We start from the raw sequence: 24,870 nt of genomic DNA, 5'->3' as shown, positions 1-24,870 counted from the left end.
TGGTAACTAGTTCGTAGCTGGTGAAATCACTACTCACTAGGGTACCACCATTACTTACCTTGCTGACCTTAGGCAATGCATTTTATCATTTCGTTTCTTGTATGAAATGTCCGCAAAAAGGGTCAATCGCCACCACATCGTTTACCGCGAACTAGCGAATTGGGTCACCATGAAAGGGCTAGTCACTTGGGTACCCATGTCAGGGTTGGGGATGGAAGTACCCATGAAAGGGGTAGTCACATGGGTACCCATGCCAGGGGTGCTGAAATGGGTTCTCAATCCAGGGGTGGTGAAAAGAAATGAAAAAATGTTAAAATAGTTTCAATGAAATTTTGTTATTTATTTAAAATTAAATTTTTTTATTTCGAATCTGTTTCATTTTCATTTTTCTTTTTGTTTACGCTACTGTTTTTAAAGAAACTCTTCTTCTGCAGCTGCATGGCCTTTCGCAGTTGTTCTTCGAGTGATCCACTGCCATCAACCAAATTTATTGCATCTTGGGAAAAAATGTGAAGATTAATTTTTGTAATTAATTCGGCAATGAATTAAATAATACCTACCAAGTAATACTTCATAAAAAGTGCTCTCGTTTTTTAAGGCTGCTTTGCCTTGAACGCCATCAACATTGTATGCTAATACTACAGGATTAGCCATAATATTTTTAAGGTTTTTTAAAATTCCCCCAGCCATAATATGGGTGCTAATCGCATCAATCTGTAAACAAAATAGGAATTAGGATTTGAGAAACAATTGAAACTGTGTTTATACTAACATAAAGCTCTCGGTTTGTGTCGTTTATTCCCATATTTACTTCATTAAGGTCTTCCACGGTCTGAATTGGGAATTTTTTGGCCACTTTTTGCCCTTGTTTTTGCTGCTTTGTCATTCCTTTTATGCTAAATTTAGATTGAATATGTATATATATATATGCATATTTAACTAAAAGCTCATTAAATCATACCTATACCTCTTAAAGAATGAATTTCTTCCACAAGAATATTCAATTTTTCCTGGGCCACTTTCGTCTCGGCTGAAAAAGAAATAAATAAATTTATTGTATCATTTTAAATAAAATATCGTGACACACTTACCACGTGACGAACGAACTTGTTCTGCTAGTTCGAAAACAAGTTGTTCATGGCGCCCAATAGTTAAAGAACAATTGCAGCTAGATAATTGATCTGAAAATGAAAAGATTTAATACTTAATTTGCTTCTATTTATTCAAATTAATTAGCACAATTTAAGCACTTACGCTTATTAGAAAAATCCATCCGCTTAAATTTTCTTTCCGGACTGCCCGACATTTTTATACCCTTGCAGAGGGTATTATAAAATTGATCAGATGTTTGTAACGCACAGAAGGAGACGTTTCCGACCCCATAAAGTACATATATATATTCTTAATCAGCGTGAGAAGCTGAGTCGATATAGCCATGTCCGTCTGTCCGTCCGTCTGTGCGTACGCGTTTTATTCAGCCGTCTTAAGAGCTATCGGGCTGAAATTTTTTTCGTGGGTTTTTATTACCCGGCAAAAATAAAGTATGAAAACCATAAGGATCGGACCACTATATAATAGAAGAACTAGAAGAAACATTTTCATAAAAATCGAGTATGCTATGAAGTTTACATATATGAGAGTAAAATTGTTTTGTTTGTATATTGATGAATTGAGTTGCAAAAAACAAATTTTGAACATGTAAAATTATTATTACCAAGGACTGCAAGGGTATACAAACTTCGGCATAGCCGATGTTAGCTTCTTTGTTTTTTATTTAAATTATTTTAAAAACTAAATTTTCTTGGAATAATTACGATTGTTGCTGCTTCAGAACTTTACTTGCAATGCTTGATTGTTGTTTAAGCTGCAACTGAAGCCAGACTCTCTTTGCAAAAAAGAGAAAACGAACGAAGAGAGAGAGAGAGAGACCAAGAACAGCGCAAGTTACTTTGAAGTGACAAACTTGGAGATCCGTTACTTCAATTCTTTTCTTTCTTATTTCTTCTATGGAAATTTCCAGAACTTTGAATTTTGTAAAAGACAGCGTGATTTGCTGCACTTGATTTTTACTCTTGAAATTAATCTCGGTCGATGCGGTTGCACCTTCTGTGCCCGCCGACAATTGTACTATAGTTTTTAGGTTAAGAAAATAAAGCAACCGATTGAAGTCAACCTGGTCATCTCATTTCTTGCCAATCGCAAGTGCCTCGAAGCCGCCTCGGTGGAAATCATCCGAAGGCCGCATCATATAAGACGAGCAGTTTGGGGCTCCGCAAGGGCGCAGCCGTTAGCCAACATATTTTTGGTGCCGAAACCCGGGAGGAATGATCTTGGCGATTGGATTTAGAGTGTGATTGCCAGTGGATAGACTGATTCGGGTGAGTACAATTTAACGTTGATGTGTTTGGGTAGGTGTTCATTATGGCTGAAAAACTGTTACCGTTGGCTACGGAGCAAATCACATTGCTCACTTCGCTGGAGAAGTCATTGGCGCGATATAAATCGGAGGAGTCGGGACATACCGAGAGTCATCTGGAAGCCAGATTGGACTCGATTGCCCACCTTCACGCAGATTTTCAGCGCAATCATCACCAACTGATTCAAGAACGAGATAATGCGGAAATAAAGGGCAGATATTTTGACAAAGACATCAGAGACTGTTTCGAAGAAACCTACATAATGGGAGTAGCTGAGATTCGAAATGAGTTGCAGAGACATAAGGATCGGAGAATCCCTGCGTCGACTGCATTTGATGAGTCTTGTTTGCATCAGACGGTGCATGAACAAATGGGACCATGTTTGGAGGAAGTGAAACTCCCAACAGTTAAACTGCCTACCTTCAGCGGGAAATTTATTGAGTGGCCGGCGTTTAAAGAGGTGTTTTTAACAAGAGTACACCACTGCGACAAGCTGACGGACTTACATCGTTTTCATTATTTGAAGGATTCGTTGGTTGGAGACGCAGCTAAGGATATTGAACATCTAACGCTAATAGCGGCGAACTATGAAGTGGCTTGGAGAATGTTGATAAATTTGTATGATAACAAACGAGTGTTATTTTTACATTACATGGATGTGTTCGATCAGCAATTACCAATAAAATATGGAGATGCGGAAAGTTTGAGAAGATTTGTGCAAACTTCCCGCTCATGTGTGAATTCATTGGAGAAGACTGGTGTGGATGTGCGACAACAGTCTGAAATTTTAGTGTACTACATGATGAAGAGATTACCGAATCAATTAAGAGTGGATTGGGAGCGGTCAATATCTTCAACGCAGAATCTGCCGAGCTTTGAGGAGCTCAGTCAGTATCTTGAAACACAGTACAGAACAATGATTACGGCGTCAGCAGGTAATATCGAGGGAACTCTATCACGGGATAGACATCAGAATGCAAAGCCAGGTGTACATGGGTTACGAGTTAACCAGAACTACACAAAGGCTTCATTTGTTACTCGAGAGACGGACCTATGCATTGTGTGTCAAGGGGATGCACACCTTATCGGAGTATGCAGGATATTCCAGGAGATGAGGCTATCGGAACGAAAGGCGTGTGTAGTGAGGCATCGACTGTGTTTTCGATGCCTTAGACCAAATCACCGAATAGATGCATGTGACAGTGCGGTAAATTGTGAAAAATGTCAAGGACGGCATCATACACTACTTCATGTAGACAAATCAGGATGCGAGAGGCCGCTTGGCACACTAAGGAAGGGAGTTATCCCAACAGCATCTGCGAATGCTTTAATTGGAAAGAGTACAACAGAAACTGCGGTAAGGCACAAAGACGAGGTTTTATTACCAACAGCAATGGTGTGGGAAGAGTCGATAGAAGGCTATCCCTTACAGTTTAGAGCGTTTTTGGATCAAGGTTCACAAGTTTCGTTCATTTCAGAGAATGCAGCTCAGCAGCTACGTTTACGGCGCAAACAGGCTCACATCACGATTACTGGATTAGCAGATACAAAAATTACAGATGCGGCAGCAGAGGTGGAGCTAGTCATAAGATCAATCTACAACCCACATGCGAAATACAAGCTGCTCGCGTCAGTAATACCTCTAGTGAGTAAGCGCATGCCAATCAAACGACTACCGTTTGAAGAGTGGACTCATCTGAAGGGCTTACCGTTGGCCGACCCTAAATTCTTCAGTCCACAAGGAGTTGATATTTTGTTGGGAAATGACGTCTACGATGAGCTGATGTTGGGAGAAGTGCATCGAGGAATACGTGGTATGCCTCTGGCGCAAAATACGCATTTGGGATATATTGTATCAGGAAAAACGAATCAAGAAGCTGGTAGGAGATCGTCCTATACCATAACGGTACGAAGGAAGGAAGCTGATGAGATACTTGAACAATTGTTATGTAAGTTTTGGGAGCTAGAACAATTCGACGAGGAGCCACGTGGGGTTTCAGTAGAGGATAACTGGTGCGAAGATTTCTTTGTTAAGACACATAGCCGAATGCCGTCTGGGAAGTATGTTGTTCGTCTTCCTTTTCTAACATACTTGGACGAATCAATGGTAATTGGAGAATCATATAAGAGCGCGTTAAAACGACTACATTCTCTGGACAGACGGTTGCGTAACGATGCGAGTTTGAAGAACGCTTATGTTGGCACGATAAATGAGTATCTGGAGCTGGGTCAAATGGAACGTGTAACGTCACGGGCTAGTAAGACGGGCAATCCTGCATTGGGGGGAGTCGATCATTGCTACCTACCGCATCACCCAGTCATAAAGGAATCGTCATCAACTACGAAGGTACGAGTTGTCTTCGATGGATCGAGCAAGACGAGTAATGGAAAATCGCTTAATGAGATTCTAGCAATAGGTCCAAAATTGCACGTACATCTTCAAGGAATCATTCTCAATTGGCGAGGGCTAAAATGGGTATTTATGGCGGATGTTGAAAAAATGTACAGATGTATTAATATTCCACCCGACGACGCGCAGTACCAGCGTATTCTATGGAATCCGGACACAAGTGATTATGTGGAAGAATATGACTGCACAACGGTGATGTTTGGAACGAGCTCCGCACCTTATTTAGCCATGAGAGTTATGAAACAATTAGCTATGGATGAATGCGAGAAGTATCCACTGGCGGTGGATGTTATAAATCATCAAATGTATGTAGATGACATACTGTCTGGTGGCGACAGTATTGCAGAAACGGAGGATGTCAAGAACCAAGTGATTGGAATGCTTCGTAGTGGTACATTCAAACTACGGAAGTGGGCGAGTAATTGCACAAAGCTATTAGAGAACATACCAATTGAGCATCGAGAATCAAGCGGATTGTTACACATGGAAGGTAATGATACTATTCGCACGTTAGGTCTATACTGGAGTCCCAAAGAAGATGAGTTCCGTTTTGCTTTGCATGTCGTTCCACCAATGAGCTCACCAACAAAAAGGACAATACTATCAGCAATTGCACGACTGTTTGATCCCATGGGATGGCTTAGTCCGATAATGATTACTGCCAAAATTCTCATGCAGCAACTGTGGAAGGAGAAAATTGGCTGGGATAGCACACTACCGGAAACTATTAAGAGAGAATGGGAGAAATTCGTAAAAGAGTTACCAAACATAGTAACTATACGAATACCACGGCATGTTACGTGGGGGCTACCGGGTGGTGTGGCTGAATTGCACCTGTTTTGCGATGCCTCGTCACGAGCATATGGAGCTACGGCTTACTTGCGCTTCCCAATTGGAGAGGATAAGTATCACACAGAGTTGCTATTGTCAAATGGGGAGAGTATCGCCAACTAAACAACAACTAACCATACCTAAGGCAGAGTTATGTGCTGCGCTTGAAGCAGCCAAAATGTATAAGTATCTAAAAGAGAATCTAAGAATTAACATTAATTATTCGAACACTATTTTTTGGTCAGATTCTATGATAACCATCAGTTGGATCCGTGGTGGAGCTGCCAACTGGAAAGGTATTTGTGTCCAATCGAATAAACAAAATCCTGGAAATCTCAGACGAAAGGCAATGGAGACACGTCGCCTCGAAAGATAACCCTGCAGATTATCTAAGCCGTGGCACGAGTGCAACCAAGTTGGCATCGTGTGAATTATGGTGGCATGGGCCATCATGGCTACAAGGATCGGACATCGAATGGCCTTGTAATGCTATTGATCAGGATTCGCTGTCGGTTGTTGACACTGAAGTCAAAAGGGTGACGTGCCATAAGATATCAGTGGAAGAAATGCCAAGTGTAGCATTTATCAGCAAGTATTCATCGTATACACGACTCGTCTGGATTATATCATATATAAAACGTTTCGTATATAATTGTCGAACATCTGTGGCAGAACGAAGAGGATTTGGACTCTCAATTGTGGAATTAGAAGAGGGCCTACGTGAATTGATTAGGATGGTGCAGAAGGATTGTTTTGACTCTGAATGGAAGGCGCTATCGGAAGGCAGGGTAATAGCGAAGGACAGCATACTCCTGTCTCTTAATCCGTATTTTGATTCGAACGAACGTGTTTTACGTCTCGGAGGCAGGCTCCGAGATTCCCTGTTGCCCATAAATGAAAAATATCCTTATATATTACCGTATAAACATCCTTTCACAGATCTCGTCATATCTTACAGTCATATTTGCACCTTGCATGGTGGAACCTCACTAACGCTGAATTTTATAAGGAAGAAATTCTGGATTGTTAATGGACGCAATGCAGTTCGGTTTGGAATTCATAAATGTATCACATGTTTTAAGATGAAGCCTCAATTTGCAGGTCAGAAAATGGGAATGTTACCTGCAGTACGGGTACGCCCTTCTAGAGCATTCTCATCCGTTGGAGTGGACTACGCTGGACCCGTAAATATTTCGCCCTGCAAAGGAAGAGGACGTGTATCCCAGAAGGGATATATTGCTGTGTTCGTATGTCTAGTGACAAAGGCCATTCATTTGGAACCAGTTGGAGATCTGACCTCAGATGCGTTTATAGGAGCATTTAACCGTTTCATTGGCAGACGTGGCCTATGCACAGACGTTTATAGTGACTGCGGTACTAATTTTATTGGAGCCAACAAAAAATTGCAAGTGGACAAACTGGCATATTGTTCGTACATTACGAAACATATTGCGCCAACATTATTGAAAAAAGGAATCAACTGGCATTTCAACCCACCATCAGCGCCACACTTTGGTGGATTGTGGGATGCTGGAGTGAAGTCCATGAAGTATCATCTGAAGAGAACTCTCGGAGAACAAGTTTTAACATTCGAGGAAATGGCAACTGTGTTGGCACAGATTGAGTCTTGCTTAAATTCAAGACCGTTATGTCCCCTATCAAATGATCCTGACGATTTAATGGTATTAACACCCGGTCACTTTCTGATGGGTGAAGCGCCTTTAGCACCTCCTGCTCCGGAATTGGCTAAAGTTACTCTGATTGATCGATGGAAGAATTGTCAATATTATGCACAACAGTTTTGGAGAAGATGGAACTCGGAATATTTATCACGATTACAAAGGAGACCAAAATGGCTGCAGACCAAGGAAAATCTAACAATTGGATGCATAGTGCTCATCAGGGACGAACGTTTCCCTTCTCATCAATGGCCTCTAGGTCGGGTTATGGAGACACATGCAGGACCCGATGGACTAGTGAGAGTGGTGACTTTGAAGACAGTCAAAGGACTCATGAAACGACCGGTAGCCAAACTCTGTCCATTGCCTATTCAGGAGAATTGGATAGAGAATGACACCATTCCTACACCTAAGCGTTAAATTGTTACTTTCTCGTTTCAGTTTTCTTTTCGCAGGAGTCTTCCAGACGTGAATTTGATGATGAAGATCGTCATCATCAAAGGGGGGAGAATGTTTAAGCTGCAACTGAAGCCAGACTCTCTTTGCTAAAAAGAGAAAACGAACGAAGAGAGAGAGAGAGAGAGCCAAGAACAGCGCAAGTTACTTTGAAGTGACAAACTTGGAGATCCGTTACTTCAATTCTTTTCTTTCTTATTTCTTCTATGGAAATTTCCAGAACTTTGAATTTTGTAAAAGACAGCGTGATTTGCTGCACTTGATTTTTACTCTTGAAATTAATCTCGGTCGATGCGGTTGCACCTTCTGTGCCCGCCGACAATTGTACTATAGTTTTTAGGTTAAGAAAATAAAGCAACCGATTGAAGTCAACCTGGTCATCTCATTTCTTGCCAATCGCAAGTGCCTCGAAGCCGCCTCGGTGGAAATCATCCGAAGGCCGCATCATATAAGACGAGCAGTTTGGGGCTCCGCAAGGGCGCAGCCGTTAGCCAACAATTGTATTTGGTCAACCGGCGAACGCAGCAGCCTTGGCACACCGAGGAAGAGTAAAAGCATAAACGAAAAGAAACGGTACTTCCATAACAATTGTTTTTGTAAATTAGGAAAGAAACAGCGACAGAAAGCAAAGATTGTTTTTTCCTTTACCTATGCGCTATTCGCAAAACACCAAAAATATATGTATGTGATGATACTACCGTTTTTTTTCGTTTATGTTTTCTGTCGTTTTGTGCTCGGTGGTTGTACGTTCGCTTACCATAGGGTCAGTCAAGTAAGTACCCATGTTACGACTAGTAGGGAGGTAGTTCAACTATGGTCAATCGCCACCTCCAGTACTACAGGGAATTAATAACCATAACCATTTAAAATAAAGAAAATTATAATTTTCGTTTCTCGTTTTATTGCTGTTATATATCAATTTAAAACATCATCGAAGATATTGTTACAAGAATTAATAACCATAACAGGTGTAGACGACTTATGTTTCATAAAAAATCCTTGTATTTGAGCTGGACTAACGGAGCGATTAAGGGACTTTACTCTACTTACAAATTTAGCAACTTCCACGTCGTCGCAATTTTCAAAAAACTTTTTAAACATATGTTTCAGCTGATGATCAGTGCAATAGCCAACATATTCTTTTACATCTATTCTGCCAGGACGAATTAGGGCAGGGTCTAATCGGTCTAGATAATTTGTTGTCATAAACACTATTCTAGCTTCTGTTGACGCCACACCATCCAAACAATTTAATAATCCACTAAATGTAATTCGGTTCATTCCTTCATAAGCAGATTTTTGCTGGGAAGTGGATTCTCGAGAAGCAAAAGCTGCGTCAATATCCTCAAGTAGAATTATTGTTTGTTCAGGAGCCACATTCAAAAGATGATTCAGTCTGTCATCAGTAAGACCCTTATCAGACAAGTTTAACAAGCAAACACTGTATTCAAGGTGTCCCGCCAGTGCCGTTATAAAGCTGGATTTACCGCATCCCGGTGGTCCATATAATAAATAACCTCTTCGATAAGGAATTCCGCGCTGTGTATACCAAACAGAATTCTGAATGAAATCATTGCAGTCAACAATAATTCTTTCGGAGATTCCTTCATCTAAAATAACTGAAGATATGGGACGGCGTCGTCGAGGATGCCCAAAAAGGTCGCCATTCGGCACCGATTGCTGTGTACATTAATGTTTTTCCTTCAGTAAATTGTAATGCAAGTTGGCGGGCTTCTTCCAAAATATCGTAGTATATATGTTTATTGTTTCCAAAAGCCGTTAAAGTCACTGACTCCCAAGGTATACCCATGTGAAGGTCTAACGTTTGTTGCTCTCTTGTCCGTTCAACTTGAATCCAATTACCTTTATATTGAAATACATGTTTTCCTACACTTGGAATAAACTCATAGCTAGTTTTTATTTGTCCGTTGTCGTTTTGCGTAAAAGACGTCTCAACACTTAAGTGTTGTGTTTTTCTAGCTCCCTTTATGGATATCCATTTTAAAAGCCATTGATAAGATTTATCCCTACAAGGAACTTCTAATGTTATCATTAAGTGACGTCGAAAGAGAATTAGACTGCCCTGAAATCCTTTTCTTAGTATTGCAGCACCAGCACCAATTCCAAACAATCCAAATCCAGCCCCAAAGTATGGGTTTGTGGATAGATTTGACAATAGATCTTCAAATATCATATTTCCGCGTATCTAAAAAAATAATTTGAGAATTTGATATATAAATAAGTTGTGATTGTTTTTGCGTCCTTTGTGTTGTTATGCTTGGGAATTTATCAGGCATTAGGTCATTGAAAATTTAATAAAAAATATCAAAAAAGTTAAATTCGGCTATGCCGAAGTTTTATACCCTTGCAGTCCTTGGCAATACTAATTTTACATGTTTAAAATTTGTTTTCTGCAACTCAATTCATCAATATACAAACAAAACAAATTTACTCTTTATACTACAATTTGTTCTTCTTCTTCCCTCATTCCCTAAGAAAAGCAACGCACGCATACACATACAGTTCATGTAGTGTTGCGTCTGTGTGTGTATGCATGTGCTCTGTTGGTGACATATGACAAAGTAGACAGCAAGCAGCGCTGCCGGCAGAGCTGAGGGCAGAGCAGAGATTATTATATTGACTGTAACTTGTGATATATTTATCCGATCAGATTCAAATTTTGGGATCTGGGGTTTTATATCTAATATTATAACATATGTAAACTTCATAGCCAAATGTTTCTTCTAGAGCTATATGATATAGTAGTCCGATCCTGATAATTTTCATACTGATCTGATCCAGATAATAAAAAGTACAGAAAAAAAAATCAGCCCGATAGGTCTTAAGGTGTCTGACTAAAACGCATCCGGAAGGACGGACAGACGGACATGGCTATATTGACTCAGCTTCTCATGCTGATCAAGAATATATATACTTTATGGCAACAAAGACGTCTTTTCTTCTGCGTTATGTACTGACCAATTTTATAATACTCTCTTCAAGAGTATACAACACACTCGGCGCAGAATGGCCACCGTTCTTGCTTGGCCTCATTCAGAATTGTAGAAATTTTTGAACAATTTTTATATCATCCACGCCAGCGATCGCCAAAATAAACTAAATTGAAACATCGGAAACGGAACGGTAAATTGCAACAAATGGTGCAATTTTTTACGCTGTAAATACAACTCGACGGGCAACGAGAAAGACAAGTCCATATGGCATGAAATTGACTCGAAAATGTTATTGGAAAATTTAATGATTTTGGCCCAAGGGAATTGTTTAAAGTTTTTGAATACAACGCAGATGCATTTGAGCCTAACGAAAAGTTAGTTTACGAACAGGCGAAAGGCATGATAAAGGGTACAGCGAAGCTGTTTTTTAATTATTTAACAATTATGCCAACTTGAAAAGCTGTCTAGTCGAAGAGTTTAAGAATGAATTAAATAGCGCTAAAGTCCACCAACAGTTGAGAGAGCGGAAAAAATAAAAAGAATAGTCGATTCAATGGTATATTCTCAGTATGAGAAGGATACATTTGCGATACATTGTTGACAACCTCTTTCTTGGGAATGAACATGAAGTTGGTCTAAAAAGGGACTTCGTTGAAAAGTTCAGCCAAAAATCTATCAAAAGGCAGTTCGCAAATTAATAAAAAATATAAAAGAGCAGCTTTTCTCTGCCAGGTAAGAAAAAAACGGATGCAGTCAACCGACTAGGAGCGCCCAATAATGTTAGACCAGTTCAGTTTTATCTTGTACTCACTGGATTATTCCAAAAATTCATGTATCCGGCAATACGAAAATTTAGGCACGCATCAAAAAAGCCGCAAAGTAACAATAACCACATAAAGGTTGCGGTAACCATCCTCAATCAGTAGTGGTACAATAATTACCAAATCGAAGATTGGGTACTGTACAAAGCAATCGGTGGAAACGATTTAATTGATATTGAAACCCTCATCTAGAGCATAAGGTATCTAACTTTATTGATAATTGTAATCGTTGTATTATTCACAGCAAAAAAATTGGCAAGCAAGAAGGTGTGATGCATTTGATTGAAAGAGTTGGTTCCCCGTTGCATACTATGCATATCGACTATTTGGGCCGATGGATGCCACGTCTAAGTCGTACAGAAGACAGAATGGTCTCACATACTTGGTTTGCTGAGACTCTGCCTTTCTATCAAACGCATTTGCAGCCAACCACTGGAGTTGCTCGAGGCAACAAATTGAACTCGAATTCATACAGGACGTCATATCGCAGCAGTCTGCAGAAGATTCAAGCGAATGGTACATATAAGTCCCAGAGGTTCAAAGGGCTCTTAACTCACAGGTCCACGCATCTACAAAAGTTTCACCATTCGAACTAATGTTTGGAACGAAAATGTGTGCACAAGCAGGAGATCGAGTATTATGCCTAATCAACGAAGAATTGATCAATAACTTTAATGCTGGGCGAGAGAGTTTGCGTGACGAAGCCAAAAAGAATATCCTAGAAGCACAGATGACTTACAAACGCAACTTTCACAAAGGACGCAAGCAGGATCATGGGTACTTGTTGGGTGATCTCGTCGCAATCAAGCGAATCCAATTTGTCGCAGGGTGGAAGTTGGCCAGTTGTTTTCTTGTCCCTTATGAGGTAACTAAGATAAAGAGGAACGGCCGCTATGATGTACGCAAAGCAGCCCAAGTGGAAGGACCGAATCAGACGAGCACAAGCTCCAAAAATATGAAGCTGTGGAGGTATGTTGTTGACAATGACGATCCGGAATAATCTAGGACAGATGATGATAATCAGAAGTGCCGAATGTGGAGGTGTTGTGCAGATCCCTGGTCCCGATTGCCTCCCGCTATTATTTGACTTTCAAAATCAAACATAGCCCAATTTTATCTACTATAAATATTCTAATTAAACTTATAAATGTATTTTACTAGGCGGCCCAATAGGGCAAGGTGGCCATAGGCAAGTGGCGGCGACATACAGAATTTAATAAACATACAACGTATGTACATATGTACGTTTTACCTTCGCAATTGAAAATTATTTTTCCATTTGGTACATGGTACGCCGAAGTCGGCGATACAACTTACTTACTTCAATTAACAAAAAATTAAAGCAAAACATACATTTTCATTTTGGAACCGCCGCCATTTTGTAAAAAAAAAACGCTAAGACGGGCTCTTAGCTAAATTCCAGGGGATCTAGTTTCTTTGCCGCCAGCAAGATGCATTTTTTTTTTTTAGGTAAACGTTGAAGGCCCAGAACTTTTTTAAGCAGGCCCTGTTATAAAAAACTATCAAAAAAGCTAACTTCGGCTATGCCAAATTTGCAGTCTTGACAAATATATTTTGATATGTTCAAAATTCTTTGTAAATCGTGTCATCAATACACATACACAATCAAACTTTCGAAGACCCTTTTTTTTTTTGCTACAGTCGAAATTTTATTTCCTTCTACCCCCATGCCCTTTGCAAACCAATTAATGTGTGCAGCGGTATCGAATTTCGGATCTGATATTTTATATAAAAGAATATCACATTAGTAAATTTGGTAAGAATACTCCAACTTCTTCACTTATTTTTCGTATATCAGTATGTGATATAGTCTTTATCCCAGTGCTTATATATCAAGATTCAATCCAATAGCTTTTAAGATATCCGAGTAAAACTCATACGCACATACGAAAACATATTTTAAAACCTAAAAAAAAAATATATAAGAAGCTATCTTCGGCTATCCGAATTACATATACCCTTGCAGTCATACTTTTACATATTGCAAACTGTTTTACTGGATCTCAATTCATAAATGCACAGAAAAAGGTATCCATCTTCCTTTTATCTTGCTCTCTCTTTGTTTAAAAATTGTGACCACAGAAGGGAAACTAAATTCCTGATTTAGAGAAATCATGGCTTCAATTTTTTCATCACTAGGAATGAACCCTGTAACGTCGTGAAAAATCAGGAATTTTGTTTCTGTCAAAGAGGAATCTATTAAAAACAACATAATTGATTCGGTAAAGGAAAAACTAGTGAACAGCTAGTGCTGGCTACACCAGCGACTCAATTAACTGTAGAACGCACATTTTCAGACCTACAATTTGATTGGACAGCTAAGTTAAAAAGCCGAAGAAAATTTTAATGTTTTGCTAATTGTTAAGCTTAATGATCAAAGAATTTTGATTGATTCATGAATGTCCAAAAAGAACTAAAATAAAAATGAAGCATGTGAGTCTTCCGTAACTATGCACCAATTGCATAAATAAAATTAATTAGTCTGTCGAATTTTCGTTAATCAAAAAATTCTAGGATACAATCAATTTTTTCCAACTATTAGAGGCAGAAATAATCGTAATTTGGTGACTTTAACTTTGCTAGTTTTCGGAAAAAAAACTATTTTATTTTATTTGCGGTTGTGAACGGGGCGTGGCGAAATTTTTAAAATCTGCGCGCGTATTAAGCAAGTATACTTACCAACTTTTGTTTAAATTGCGGGGCCAGAAAAGGGCGTGCCAAAAACTTTAAATAAAGTTGAGCACTGTATTTACTACACGAGTCTACAAATCTAATTTGCCGCTTCTAGCTCTTAGTTGTTCATACGGGCAGACGGACGTTCTGTTCAAGAATATATGTATATACTTTATGGGGTCGGTAAAGTTTCCTTTTCTGCCTGACACATTTAAAATAATAACTAAATTAGCAATGTTTTAAGACATGGACCATTCAGCTCGCACGTTTGTAAACGGATTGCAAATCGCTCAATGTGTCAGTCTGTGGCACTTAGACTTCAGCTTTCAGCGAAATAGCAGCTAAAGTGATTTCTCCTAATTATTAATATATCGTTCATAACCTGCGAGTGCGGATCCTGTTGTTTCAGTTGACTTTATTTACGGGCCGCTCAGACAATGAATATACTGAGAACTGACATAAATAGTTTTTTTCATTCATTTAATTTCTTGATACAGTTTCTTTAAACGACAAAAATTATAGCATAGCATAGCATTTCGTAGTTTGCCTATGACTTTGTAGTCTTTTCTAGTCGAAAACGGGAGCGCTATCAAGAGCATTGCAAAATTTTTCATTGAACGCTAAGTTGCATCTAAATAGCTTTTGAATTGTCCGCAGCGACGAACATGGCTATATCGACTCGAATTCACTTTTTTTTTAATTAATGATGTATAAAATTTATACATGCATACATACACTCATGATGAAAATAATAGGTACACCTTTAAAATTTAATTTAAATTGGCACAACTTTTTTTCTATTACCTTAATCACCAAAATTTAAATGCACCTTTCTTATTTGAACATTTGTTTATTGTTTACCTTAATTTGGAAATGAAAAAAATTTTTTACATAGTTACAACAAAAATATGAAATTTCAGAATTTCGTGATTGATGAAATTAATAGTACACTTTAATTGACTAAGTTTTATTTTTTTTTTTTTTTGGTTTTCAAATCACTGAAAATTTATTTGTGTTTCATTATGTGATTAATATGGAATGTATCCACTTTTATTTTACCATTACTTTTCCCGATGGGGGATACTCTTAATCAAAGCTTAGCAGGACTCTATCGAAATCTTCTTCGACGTACTCCCACAACTGTCGATTGTTGACACTTTTTTCTGTTCCCAACTGATTCTATAGATCACCCCACAAGACAAGCAACCCCACACTATAGTATTTTTAACACCATGCTCCTTTGTAGCGGTGATCAAAGTTTTTCGACAGGATACATACATTTTCTAGTGTGATAATGCACCCAATCATACAACAAAACTCACAGGATCTTGTTTAAAAGTCTCTCTAATGCTTATTTTAGACTGGTCAACAAGCAGACTAGACCCAAATCCGATAAAAAATCTTTAGGCATCTTGATTTAACGGCTTTATGCCCACGGAAAGCAATTTGCAAATTTACAGAGCTTATAAGAAGCCACTTTTCAGGATCGGACAAATTGGACATCCAAATGCTGCAAAACGCGCTTAATTAAATGGCAGCTCGTAAATTGGAATTGGTAAAAAACAGAGGAAAGGGATATTCAATCGTTTAAAAATGTTTCAGTTGGTTTTTATTTTTCATTTTAAAATTAGGACACAAATTAACAATTTTGTATCAGTTACTTATTTCGTTTAAAAATATATTGTTTGATTTTTTTCTAATTTTGCCCAAAGCTTTTTTCGATTTTAATGGGCTGAAATATATTTATAAAATTAAGAAGTTAAAAGATAAATTTATTTTATTTGAATATCCTAATCGGTTTAGTTGGTATAGATAGTAAGGTAGTGTCCCAATTACTTATTGCGCGCACCTTATTTTGTTTGCTTTAAAAATTTAATCAAAATAAAATTAAATTTTTAATAAAAGGGTTGTCTGCTCTAAAAATAATTGTATAGTTGCCACTAATGCGGTTGAATTCCTTGATTACGTGCAGGTTACACGGGTAGAATCAAGGAGTCTATTGCTAAAGGTGGTGGCTTAAAATATGGAGGTGATGCTTGCCGGGATATCGAGAATGAGATGCGGTCATTTATGAGGCGACTACAGATAGTTTTGACACTTTGAGGGCAGGTTTTAAAAACTCCAAGCGGAGATTAATGCGGTTCAGTTCAGAAACTTATTGCTTGTAAATGAGTCTTTAAAATTGGTATCGTTTAAGACCCTGGTGGTGAATGCGATTAGTGAGGTATTACTGGTATCACCTGGGAATAATCTCCCAAAAACGGAACCAATGGTAGTGTCCGATTTGTCCGGGCAATTACCCATTTCAATGGAAATTGCCGATAGTTCCAATAATGTCGAGGGCCCTGTGAACAAGTTGACGGCTGCAGTGTGTCCTTTAAAATAAGTGTTTCTGTTAATAACTTTGACATCATATGTCGTGAAGATTTTTGGGCAAAGCAAATAATAGTTAAGGAATAACAGTAAAGAAAAAAAGAGGCAACCGATTCGCCCTGTCAAGACATGCTCATAGTTTTGGGTGATTTTAATTTTCCTGCTTTAGCATGGTCACTAACGGATAAATCTACCATGTTGCTGCCCTCTATGTCACATGACTTTATTGATGGCCTTCTAGGCTTATCTTTATCTCAAGTCTTTGATTCTGTTAATCATACCCTATAATTTTCTAAACTGAACGAAATTGGGTTTCCACCTCTTTTTCTTTCTTGGGTTCGAGAATATTTAACAAATAGAAAACAGAAGGTACTTTTCGAGTCTTCCTATTCCAATTTCATTCCTGTGACATCGGGTGTAAGTCATCTTGGCCCTCTGCTTTTCATACTATTCATTAACAATCTATCATCCGTCATTATTCATTAGCGAGTGCTTATGTATACCGACGATGTCAAGCTTTGTCTCACTTATAATGAAAAAGATTTATTTAGTCTTTTTTCGACCCCACTAAGTATATATGTATATTCTTGATCCGGATGAAAAGCTGTCTGTTCTTCGGTTCGTATGCGTTTTACCCAGCCATCTTATCTTAACAGCTAGACAGCCCGGGTAAGATAAAGTATGAAAATTATCAGGATCGGACCACTATATTAAATAGTTATAGAAAAAAAAAAAAAATAGGTGAATAAATTGGAATATCGCTTTGAAATTTACTAATAGTTTTGAAGTGTTTTATATAAAACATCAGATCACGAAATTTTAAACAGATCGCATAAATAGAACATTAGAGCACACGCATACACACAGTTTGAAACATGTAAAAAATTTTGGCCAACGACTGCATGGGTATATAAACTTCGCCATCTTTGATGTTTATATTTATTATAATATGGGTAGATTAGTTTTAATGAGAAGTGTGCAATGCATAGAAGAAAGCATTTGCGACCTTGTACATATATACTGCACAGTCTGTATATCTCGGGATTCGGTTCACTATATACCATACAAACGGCAAAGACACGAACAAGGACTTTTCTCAATAACTTCGTTTCTAAGCTATTGTCGTCAAATTTAATATTGGTATGTTTATTACACCTATAAAAACTTTATTAAAATTTCTGAGGAAAGCAAGTAACAATGAGAACTACGTTGCATGCTGAGCTTGAAAAGCGATTCAGCGCGATAAAAAAAAAAAAAACAAATATCTGGTAGCTAGAATCAGGTAGTACCGTTGACGATTCTTCTCGAATTTGTGAGATAGAAACTTGAATGAAAGCGAAAGAACGATTGAAATACACTACAGTTTATGGAACCGCTTTGAGGAAGTCGCGAATATGCGAAATGCTAATAATGAGGAAAACCTGGAGGAGAATACTGTGGCAAACGAGTTTGACTTTCACTTGAAAACAGTTCGCCTGGATCGAACGGCCGATCCGTACAAGTGGTGTTAAAGTTTATTTTACTTCTATTGAAAAGTAGCGTATATAGTGAATGGTTATGTTCTGAGGCTGGTAACATTTAAGATGAAAAGCGTAATCGTTTGCTACCAAATTTAAAATACTTAAGCTAGTTTCGAAACTGCAGGAGTAGATTTAATGAAGTGGCCTGAACGGTCGCCCGCACTGAACCCAATCGAAAATTTGTGGTGCGACTTTAAGAAGGGAGTAGCTGCTGTAAAGCCTTTCACTAAAAAAAGTCCTTGGACTGCTATGGAGCGTACATGGCCATAACACCAGAAAGTTTCCAGAAACTGATAGACTTCATGCAGCTGTATATTTCGATCCGTGGCAGCGCATCTGCTGAGGTTCTATGAAAACAAGAGGGTTCGCGGTGAGCACGATGCTGGGATACAGGATCATCCAAATAAAAAAAATTAAATTGCTTCTAGAAGCTAAAAGTTATTCGCTGGGAATAACGAAGCTTATTTCGAAAAAAAATTTACTTTTTCTTATTCTTAAATTATTCTTCAAATGCTAAAGAGTAAAAAAAAATAATAATAATTGAAACCCTACCATCACCTTTTTTAATTAAATTCTTCACACCTGTTCATTTTTTCAAATTTGAAATAGAACCAGAGGGCCGGGGCTAACTTCGATCGCGTCAAAGTTTGTATACCCTTGCAACTTTTTTGATAACTCTTTCCTTACCTATTAACCATCAATGTGAAAGAACGTTTTATCTAAAAATACTTACGTTTGCGAAAGAATGGCCTACAATCATAGGAAATAACGAAGATATTAATCATCTGTCACTGTTTTCCAGCGATCGTTCCTATGGGAGCTATATGATATAGTCACCCGATCTTTATCAAATTCGGCACAGTCATTAAGAGATATAAATTAAATTAAGAAATGTTTAATTTGAAAGCAATCGCGTTAAAAGTAACGAAGTTATTTACAAAAGTCACTGTTTTCGAACGATCGTTCCTATTGGAGGTATATGATATAGTCGCCCGATCTTGATCAAATTTGGCACAGTCGTTGACAGATATATTAAACTAATAAATGTTTAGTTTGAAAACAATCGCGTTAAAAGTAACGAAGTTGTTTACAAAAGTCACTGTTTTCGACCGATCGTTTATATGGAAGCTATATGATATAGTCACCCGATCTTGATCAAACTTGGCACAGTCGTGTATAGGCGTAATAAACTCTCTAATATTAAGTTTCAAATAATAGCACAGAAAATAACGAAGTTATTGAGAAAAGTCACTGTTCGTGACTTCGGCGTTTGTATGGGAGCTATATTATATAGTGGTCCGATCCGGCTGAATCCGAGATATACAACCCCTGCAGTATATACAAGCCTACATGCGAAATGCTCTGTAACTTCAACTTACATACTTCATTTATTTACTGCACGTAAGGTTGTCATTTTCAAAAAATATACGCCTGCACACTGAAGTTAAGCGTACACTTCGGAAAGCTTCGGCTTCCGACTATCATGCAGTAAAGTTTGGCAACCCAGACGGGTACGAAAACCGCAGCCCTGCCCATCTCTTTTAATTTAAAATTGCCAATACTTTTAATTATGTTTAGAACACATTACCTTTTAAGAGGCAACTTTTATGCGAAACGACGGTTTGGGTAAAGAAATTCGTTATGCAATTAAACAAAGTATTACCCACATATGTACATACATACATATGTATGATGTATGTAAGCATGTATGTATGTATGTTGTATCTACATGTGTGTACATGCACGTCATGAATTTTTGTTAACCAATTTTGTTATGTAAATACAAACATACATATGTATGTAAAGGCGTTTCCATAAATAAGGAATATTTAAAGTTGCTTAGGGTCAACTATTTCGATGCTCACAAATTAGAATCAACATTTTTAAATATACTTTGCGTTTCTAATAGACATCCATTTATAGATTTTTAGCCACACATATGAACATATAAATTTGCATAAGCATTACCTCTAGAGCTGGAAGTTCCATAGATGATACTATCGATAGAAATGATGTAGCCCTATAGAGCAATGCACACTTTACGATAGCTTCGACCCGATTCCCACTAACGACCAAACACCGTCTCTTTGGAAGTTTGTGGAACAGTCTCGATTTAAACTCCATCCATCTCCGGCGAACGGTTGGGATTAATGGTGGATGTCAAATATTGATTATAGCTGATTTTACAACTGCCACGGGCAGACTTGTTGCAGAGAGAAAAATATAATAATAAAATAATTTTAATGTCTGCAAAAATAAAAAAATATCAATATTTTGCTTATACTTATACAGTTGGACCGCGATTATCCGGACACCCCTATTATCCGGAATGAAGTTGAGTTTTTCCAATGTCACTGTTTACCATGATTACCTCTATTATCCGAAAATTTAAATGCTAACCAGTTGAAACAAACTACAATATATAATTATTTCTAGCTTTTGCTTGCATTTTATTTTTAATGATTGTCTGGCCATCAATAAACGTTAGTAGAACTAAGAAACATTTGTTTGTGGATTGTGGATTTAAGGATATGTATGTACATATGTATGTACAAGTATAGGCTTATAAAATTTCAAGGGTTTTTCGATTTTCCGTGATGGCTTTGATTCCGACCGTCCCGGATAATCGGGGTCCAACTGTATTTAAATAATATTTATATTTATATACATATGTACAATTATATGTACATACATATATTAACTTTGAGTAGCCATATTACATTTATACATATTTCTGTAGGCCCATGCCTCTCATACCTGGACATACATACATACATACATATGTACATATGTACATACATATGTAGGTATACATTGTACACTGCGCGTCATCAGGCTAGCGCCCCCCTTACACTCACCGTAAATGTTAAATATTAAATAAAAAATAGACAAAAAAAACCTCCGTTAACGAAAATCGAGTTGGGATTCGAACCAGGGATATTCCGATCGCCAAGCGATCACTCTATCGGCACAGCCACCGGGATACATAGTAAGGTGATGCCAATATTTCTTGATATTCTTTCGACAGGGGCATAACCTATTCGCATTGTCGCTGTTTTGTCGAAAATTAAAAATTTTGGTCGAGCGAGCTATTGAAATGCGATGTTGTACAACTTCACGTCACACACACACTACGAAGCCTAAGCATGTACCGACGAGTGTACACATACATAGACAGAACGAAATCACAAGCGACATAGGCCTGCCTTCGTCGTTCTGTAGTCTGTGCTACACTAAATTATTTTCGTAGCTGCTTGGCCCTCTCCCCACTTTACGCTCTCATTGAGAGTACGAGCGTTCGGGTTTTCCCGAAGTTCTCTGGGGTTCCATGACTAGGCTAGCGTTTGCAATCAAAAAAACATGAGTTTGTCCCATCTATGTGTTCTATGGTTAGTGGTGAAATGGTAAATTAAAGTCGCCAAAATGTATGTAACAGGCAGAAGGAAGCTTCTCCGACCCTATAAAGTATATATATTCTTGATCAGGATGAACAGCCGAGTCGATCTAGCCATGTCCGTCTGTCCGTCCGTCCGTCCGTCTGTATGAACACGCAGATCTCGGAGACTATAAGAGCTAGAGCCACCAAATTTGGTATGTATACTCGTGTATTATGCACATGTACAGAGTTAATTGGAATTTCGGCCACGCCCCCTTACGCCCCCAGGAATTACATAAAACTATTTTTTTTAAAAAGTATAACAGCTAGAGACATCAAATTTAGTTTGTATACCCGTTTAGTTAGCGCGCAGAAATTAAATGTTCAAACTTTTTGCCACGCCCCCAGGAATCACATAAAACTGTTTTTCTTAAAAAGTATAACAGCTAGAGACATCAAATTTGGTATGCAGACTAGTTTAATAGATGCGCAGAAACTGGATATTTAAAAATTTTGCCACGCCCACTTCCGCCCCCGCAAATTAAACAAAACTGATTTTATCAAAAACAAACAAAGCTAAAGTCACCAAATTTAGTATGTATACTGGCTTAGTATGCGCGCAGAGTATATATATTTTCATATTTTGCCACGCCCACTTCCGCCTCCATAATTAAGAAAAAACCGATTTCCTCCTTTAGTTTTTTGACTATCGCATTCAATTCGACTAATTAATCTTATCTATTTCTACAAAACTACCAAATTTTATTGAAATCGGATTAGAAACATGCAAAATATGCGTATGAACGTATTTTACTAAGCGCTCCACAAGGCCAGAATTAGCCGTTGGCTAGTAGCGGCGCTAGAGTGCTCGTGTGTTTGTAGAGTGAGCGAGATAGCACATACTATGAAACATGTAAAAACAATTTATTAATTATTATTTATTAATTTATGTTTCACCTGGTGTATGGTATACCCAAGTCGACGAGTCGACATACTTGCTTCATTTTAAGTTTATAACCAAAATACTTGATATTTTGAAAAAATGAATAATGGGTGGTCCCGCCTTTGTTTGTTATAACTTCGAAAATTCGATTAGGCATCGAATCATACAATTTAGCAATATAATTTAATGAAATTAACGACCAAGCGTCTGTAATGCCTTTTATAAGGTCAGATTTCGAATTATATTGCTTTCCGGACTCCTAGCTAACCATCCCCAGACATTCTCTATAATATTTAGGTCCGGCGAGTATGGGGGCCATCCAAACACTTCTACATTTTGGCTCTGCATCCACATTTTAACGGTCCTGGCGGTGTGTATCGGGGCATTGTCGTGGAAATACCACTGCAAATTCCCAAATGTATTTTTTATTTGGCGAAATGCTGTTTTTAGCACGTCGTTGTAGTTCTCCGCATTCATTCGCGATGTCAAGAACTGCAACTCGAAGGTTCCATAATAAGAGATGGCTCCCCACACCATTACACCTCCAATTCGACTGTGCAAACGGTCCAAATGATGCTCCTCTTTACGGAGATCGTGGAAGTAATAATTATACCCATCAGGGCTTTCAAAATTAAACTTTTTCTCGTCTGAAAAAACGACATACTTCCATCGCGAAGTCCAATCCATATGGGCTCGGGCAAAATTAAGGCGAGCTTCTTTCCGCAGGTAATTAAGTGGCGGTTTCTTTTTTAGTTTCCGTCGCTGCAAGTGTTCAGTATTCTCCGTGTATGTATGTACATATGTAGGTTCGATGCCGTCGAAAGTGTCATACGAAGAAGATCTTTGACGAATACAAATTTTGCAACGAACATTAAGGCCAGATTGGGCAGAAGTTTTTGAGCTGTTCCGAAATTTTAAAAATTGGTTTCTTTCTGGTTGTTTTTTGCCATTCATTGTTTACATATTCGCTTTATTATTACTCTTTTTACTACAATTTTTTCTTCTTCCATCATTCCCTAAGCAAAGCACGGCACGCATACACATAGAGTTCATGTAGCGTTGCGTCTGTGTGTGTATGCGTGGGCTCTGTTGATTTGATGATAACGTAGTAGGCAGCAAGCAGCGCTGCCGGCAGCGGTTGAACCGATTTATATTGACTGTAACTTGTGTTCTATTTATCCGATCAGATTCAAATTTTGGAATATGAGTTTTTATATCCAATCTATCATCGTAGTAAATTTCATAGGGATACTTTTATAAAAATGTTTCTTTTAGAGCTGTATGATATAGTGGTCCGATCCTGACAATTTTCATACTTTATCGGCTCCGGGCTATAAGTAGCTAAAACACTAAGTTTCATCTCGATAGCTCTTAAGATGGCGGCATGAAGTTGATTTGCACAGACGGACGGACGGACACGCGGACATGGCTATATCGACTTAGCTTCTCATGCTGATCAAGAATATGTATACTTCATGGGGTCGGAAACGTCTCCTTCTGTGCGTTACAAACAACTGACCAATTTTATAATACCCTCTGCAGGGGCATAAAAAGAAGAAATCGGAGCCTGCAAGGGTCAAAGATTTTTGACTGATGGTTGTAAACCAGATGGACGGTTCAATTCTCTTATTTTTCACCCTCCCTGACTATGGTCAATCCTGGGAAAACATTTTTTTTGGATGTGCTCTAAACAAATTAGAGGTCGTATATCTCATTGTTCGCGCATATCAGCTAGTATTTACTTATTCACAATTCATAATTTAATTTTGATTCCATTAACCATGATTAGATATACTTAGAATAATACTTATAAACAAAAATATATATAGTAATATATCCGCCACTCCATCCACCCACACCACTCAATTTCTCCCTCCATCCACCCGCAAAACTTGACCCCACCATTTAAGGTGCTAAGGTGCCAATTCACCACAATCTAAAGAAAGAAGACATACATACATCTAAATAAGGAATGTGAGAGAACTTAGATGTGATGAGTCCCTCTTCTTTACCCACCCGACCATGACAACTGTTCTAATTCAAAGGTTGTCCCAAAACAATGTAGTTTTATTTCTTTTATGACATCTTATGACAGTTCAGCAAGGATACTTGACAGACCATATTAGAGTAACTCAAATCATTGATTCTGTTCAAACATAATTTTGGGTTTCTTTACTTATTTCCTAACGAGCTTGACAAAATTTCATATTTCGGACTTCATTACTTGAAATTAAAAAAAAAATGACTTAAATTACTAGTATCTTAAATATAAAAGAAAGAAACGTTTGTGCTACGGTAAACCGTATAGGAATATTTCATATATGTTTTCAAATAATTATTTTTGTTAAAGGATTAACTCATTACTCACGAATTTGGTATCCTTCACTGTGTTTCGT

General features: G+C 38.0%; 1 protein-coding gene and 1 long non-coding RNA gene across 3 annotated transcripts; both read right to left on the bottom strand.

Annotated features, from left to right (window-relative positions):
- Positions 1-319: 319 nt before the first annotated feature.
- Positions 320-24,870, bottom strand: LOC137575415 (uncharacterized). Of its 2 annotated transcripts, none has more exons than XR_011032164.1 (6): positions 24,843-24,870; positions 1,092-1,181; positions 962-1,030; positions 773-896; positions 561-714; positions 320-496 (listed from the first exon to the last, which is right to left on the bottom strand). It is a non-coding gene; the product is annotated as an uncharacterized lncRNA (long non-coding RNA). The 2 variants fall into 2 exon arrangements; XR_011032165.1 differs by lacking the exon at positions 24,843-24,870 and adding an exon at positions 1,255-1,312.
- On the bottom strand, positions 8,672-20,249 carry Bcs1 (Bcs1 chaperone). Its single transcript, XM_068287989.1, is given in 3 exon segments — positions 8,672-9,449; positions 9,451-9,999; positions 20,124-20,249. Coding segments are annotated over 3 exon segments (1,311 nt in total). The 5' UTR covers positions 20,145-20,249; the 3' UTR covers positions 8,672-8,708.

The sequence above is a fragment of the Drosophila tropicalis genome, unplaced genomic scaffold, assembly GCF_018151085.1.
Source record: "Drosophila tropicalis isolate 14030-0801.00 unplaced genomic scaffold, ASM1815108v1 contig_573, whole genome shotgun sequence".
Taxonomy (NCBI): Eukaryota; Metazoa; Arthropoda; class Insecta; order Diptera; family Drosophilidae; genus Drosophila; species Drosophila tropicalis.
The sequence above is the reverse complement of the archived record's forward strand: the minus strand, read 5'-3'. Positions and strand labels throughout refer to the sequence as shown.